The sequence below is a fragment of the Orycteropus afer genome, unplaced genomic scaffold, assembly GCF_000298275.1.
Source record: "Orycteropus afer afer isolate SDZICR_OR568_19922 unplaced genomic scaffold, OryAfe1.0 scaffold00075, whole genome shotgun sequence".
Taxonomy (NCBI): domain Eukaryota; kingdom Metazoa; phylum Chordata; class Mammalia; order Tubulidentata; family Orycteropodidae; genus Orycteropus; species Orycteropus afer.
Genome location: NW_006921662.1, coordinates 1,246,863 through 1,251,817, shown reverse-complemented (window position 1 = coordinate 1,251,817; position 4,955 = coordinate 1,246,863). Strand labels below are relative to the sequence as shown.

The window sequence follows — 4,955 nt, the reverse complement described above, 5'->3', positions numbered from 1 at the left end:
ATCGGGCAGTGTTTCGTTCTGCTGTGCATGGGGTCGCTATGAGTCGGAAACGACTCGACGGCACTTAACAACAACAACAACATTAATAAAAAGTAATTAGAGAGGAATAAAATGAAAGAATATTAATAAACCTGTTTCTTGCAACATATATAAATTACCATTACCTTTAGTAGGGAAGAACTTGAACTTATGCCCATTACTTTATATTGGAAATCCATGCTATTGTTGTTGTTATTTGGTATCTTTGAATTATTTTTTGCCTCAGAGAGACTGCATGTGACAGAGTAGAACTGCCCCATAGAGTTACCTAGGTTGTAATGTTCACGAGAACAGATTGTCAAGTCTTTCTCCCTTGGAGCTACTGAGAGGATTCAAACTGTCAACCTTTTGATTAGCAGCCAAATGCTTAATCACTGCACCACCAAGACTCCTTAAACCAATGCTAGTTATACTTAGAGTAATACAATAATTTGAATACACATACCTCCTTAGTATGTTATAAGATATTAATATTGTACATATACACAGATGGCATATAATAAAATAATTGTCATGGCACAAGCCTTCAATAAAGTAATTGTCATGGCACAAGCCTTCATTTGAAATTTGAACTTTTGTCAATTACCATCAACTAGAATTTTAAGGGTAGAAAACTGGTGGTGGGTAAGCCACTAGATACAAAAAAAAAAAGAGGGAGGAGGCAGCAGATAAAGGCAAACTTGGACTATTTGTAATTATGCTGAGGATTGATTTTGCCGTATAATCTTGTTTCCATGAAAATGCATTTTGAGATTTATTTTCTAGTATTCTAAACTTAATGATAAGTTTGTCAAATAAATAACTTTATTATTTTTTTTTTCTCAGAAACATGTTTGGCCCCTGAATTATATCATGGAAATTATTCCACAGTACAGAAAACATTCAAAGTGAGTGAAAAAGTTCAATATGAATGTGCCCCTGGCTACTATACAGCTGGGGGAAAGAAGATGGAGGAGGCAGAATGTCACACTTATGGATGGTCTCTCACACCAACATGTACCAGTAGGTTCTCATTTTGAATGCAAACTATTTTTACTTCCTCTCATATAGAAGTGTTGTCGTGTTCATTATGTTATAGTTTTTATATGTACTTTTTGCTTCTGGTTTTAATTACTGTTTATAGTAGCCTTTGATTCATTTAAGGTTCTCAAGTAGGAAAAATTCCTTCAGCTCACATTATTAAATTAGGTCACTTATATTTACTAAATATATATACCTAACAACAACAGCATACACATAATTGATTCATATGCTTTTCTAATATTGGAAATTTGATTAATTTCTATTCCAGATATAGCATATAAGTAATCAGTGAATTTTGTTCTAGCAGGAAAAATTAAGACATCTTGGTGTTTTTATTTATTTTTTCATCTTCAGAATTGAAGTGCTCTTCTTTAAGATTAGTAGAAAATGGTCACTTTCATCCTGTAAAGCAAACCTATGAAGAAGGAGATGTAGTTCAGTTTTTTTGTCATGAAAATTATTATCTAAGTGGATCTGATTTAATTCAGTGCTATAATTTTGGTTGGTACCCAGAATCTCCTGTATGTGAAGGTAATTATTTTATTTCACACTCATAAAACTAGTTCACTTTAATCTCTATTAGTGCTAATAAAAAGTGTCTTTAGTAATATCTAATTCTTGTCCTATATGCTATTTATTTGAATTAATAAATCAATGCTATTGTCAGCAATCTTGAATGTATTTCACTTGAAGAATTCTTGTTTTGTATTGGTTTGTGGAGTAAAAATATCTTTAACTTATTATGTTTTAAAATCTCTTATTATATTAATGAGTAGCTTTCCTCATTGGGAATGACTGAGCCCAATGTACTCTAACTTTGGAAGAAAACTTTCTCAAGTGACTACATATTTCCTGATGTGAAAATATAGTCTGCAATCTAGTGCAGTAGATATCAGAAAGAACAGCAGGCTATTACTCAGAAGTAAAAATGAAAAACAGGGTCATCCATTAAAAGCAGTTCAAACATGTAGTGTAGTTATCATTAAATTTCTATACCTGGATATGTGTAGGCAGGTGATTTGATTACCTGTCCAGAGACACTAATTCCATAGTCATTTACATACACGTAAATGTGATATGAAAGATGTCCTAGTCTGGCAGAGGAAACAAATATGAAAACAAATACTTGACACAATGTAACAAATGCCATAATAAAGTCAAGTACAAAATGTTTTAATAAACATTAGAGGTCTGCTTAATATGGTTTGGGGTAGCATTCACAGTGGTAATAGATGGTATTTGAACTGGGCCTTGAAAAATGAACAGGGGCTTGAGAGTTGAGAAGAATGGGGAAAATGAAAGGATTTGATAGCCTCTATTTTCTATAACATAAGAAACAAAGTCTTTATTGGCAGGCAAGAGCAAGAGCAAGAGCAAGAGCAAGAGGTGAAGTAAAAGTTAAAAAAGAGTGGTGAAGATATGAGATAGTTATTGGGAGGAATGAAAGGGGGAATTGGCCAGAGACGTGCAATAGGATTTCCCTTAGTTATCATGATCTTATAAATGTGTCGAACAATAATTGTAATGTTTTTCTGATTTTTTCAGTCATACTCAACAACTTTATTGCAAGAGGAAGATTTTTTGCAAGTTTTCTGTATTAAGGAAATCAATTTTCCACTAAAGCCCCCAAAGGAACACAGCCTTACTAACACTAACATTTGCTCAGTGAAACTGGCTTTAATTTTTTGGTCTCCAGAACTATATGAGAATGAATTTGTCTTGTTTTAAGCCATTAAACTGTAGTAATTCATCATAGCAGTAATATCAAACTATATGATATATTTTAGTATAAATAGTTAAGGATGTGAGATTTTAATTCAGATAGACACAGGTTCAAGAACAAATCTACCACTTACTAAAATCTTACTTATTTCTTTTTCTTTTCTTTTAATTGTGATTTGGGTGAAAAATAACAGAGAAAATTCACTTTTCATACAGCAGTTCACATACACTTTGTCTCATGACATTGACTACAATTTACCCCAATGCAACAGCTCCCCTCCCACTTCCCATATTTACCCCTTCCCTGTGTCCATGCCTCAGTGCACTCCTGCCCCCTGAGCTGTCTCCCTGTGCATAAACAGCCCTTCTTTCTACCATGATTGTTCTCTCCAAGGAGTGTATCTACCTCAGGTAAAAGTTCAACTCATATGCCTGTCTTTTGTTTGGCTGGAAGCCACAGGTGTGGGTTTCAATTCCAGACCTGAGGGGCCATTAGGGGCCATAGTCTTAGTGGTTCCAGCAGGCTCTATCAGACCAGCAAACCTGCACCCCCCTTTTTATTTTCCAAATGATTTTGAGTTTTGTTTCACATTGTTCTCCCTCTCTATCCAGGATCTCCTACATAGATCCCCCTCCGAGTGGTTGACAGTGGCAGCCGGGTATCATCTAGTTCTTCTGGTCTCATAGTCGTATAACTGCATGGTGTACCAGTTGCTAGGACTAATTCCTTCCATGATCTTTGGTTTTCTTCATTCTTCTTTGCTCAGGACAAGGAGAGACCCATCATTGCATCTAGATGGCTGCTTGAACTTATTTCTTAAATTTTAGTTTATTTATGTATAATATATGAGAAATAATAGTCCTTACTTGATAAAGTAATTCTAGAATTAAAGGAGATAATGAATACATAATGCTTACTGTTTTAATTTTCTAAAACATAACAGTGTTGCAACTAATTTAGCAGCTTAAAACAACATACTTATTATTTCACAATTTCTGTGGGTCAAGAGTCTGGACACAGATTAGCTGGGTCCTTTTTTTCAGGCTTTAACAAAAGTGCTGTGCAGCTGTCAGCTGGGGCTGCAGTTTTCTCTGAGGCTTGTCTGGGAAAGGAGCTGCTTCTAAGTGCACTGTCATTGTTGGCAGCATTCAGTTGTTTTCAGGATCAGAGACTCAGAACCTCTGTTTCTCGCTAAATGTCAGCTCCTTACCTTGTGTCTCTCTCCATTTGGCAGCTTACAATGTGGTAGTTTGTATGTTTACAGCTAGCACATGAGAGCTGTCTCAGTAAGACCAGGACTCTACTATAATCATGTGTGCATAATTCTATGCATAATACTGCAACACTGGCCTTGCTGTATTCTATTAGTTAGAAAGAAGTCACTCAAGGGAAGAGGTATAACACAAGGGAGTAAACAACATCAGGTGGGATCACGGAGTCCTGCCTAGAGACTGTCAAACATAATAACTATTGTGTTTGGCACATTGAAAGTGCTTTTTAAATTGTAACTATCATTGTTGTAGTTATATGATTGAAGATGCTATTTCTTTTTTTTTTCCTTAAGGAAGAAGAAATAGATGTCCTCCTCCACCTTTGCCTCTAAATTCCAAAATTCACACTTACCCAACAACATATCGTCATGGAGAGGTTGTTCATATAGAATGTAAACTTGATTTTGAGATTCAGGGTTCAGAAGAAATACGTTGTGAGAATGGAAAATGGACAGAACCTCCAACATGCATTGGTTAGAAACACCTTGTGTAAGATTTTCCTAAAACTAAATCTGTATGTGCAACTAAATGGTTTCTGTTCTTTAAATTGTACCTTTTCAGAAGTGAAAGAGAAGGTCATCTGTGAGGAACCACCCCTAATTGAGAATGGTGCAGCAAACTTACACTCTAAGATTTATTACAATGGAGATAAAGTGACGTATAGATGTGAAAATGGCTACCATATCCGTGGATCAAATGAGATAACGTGTAAACATGGAAAGTGGACACTTCCCCCTGAGTGTGTTGGTACAGATGCTACATTTTTTTTTTTTTTTAATTAGGATTTGGGTGAAGATTTACATAGTAAATTCACTTTTCATGCAGCAGTTCACATATACTTTGTCTCATGTCATTGACCAAAATTTACAATGCAGCAGCTCCCCTCCCACTTCCTCCCC

At 35.3% G+C, this 4,955-nt stretch overlaps 1 protein-coding gene across 1 annotated transcript in view; it reads left to right on the top strand.

Moving 5' to 3' along the window:
- Positions 1–4,955, top strand: part of F13B (coagulation factor XIII B chain) — a 33,378-nt gene that overhangs the window by 8,839 nt on the left and 19,584 nt on the right. Inside the window, exons 4-7 of the mRNA XM_007941179.1 lie at positions 865–1,041; positions 1,417–1,593; positions 4,350–4,529; positions 4,618–4,803. Of these exons, the coding sequence (XP_007939370.1) occupies positions 865–1,041; positions 1,417–1,593; positions 4,350–4,529; positions 4,618–4,803 (720 nt within the window). The remainder of the gene's footprint in view (positions 1–864; positions 1,042–1,416; positions 1,594–4,349; positions 4,530–4,617; positions 4,804–4,955) is intronic.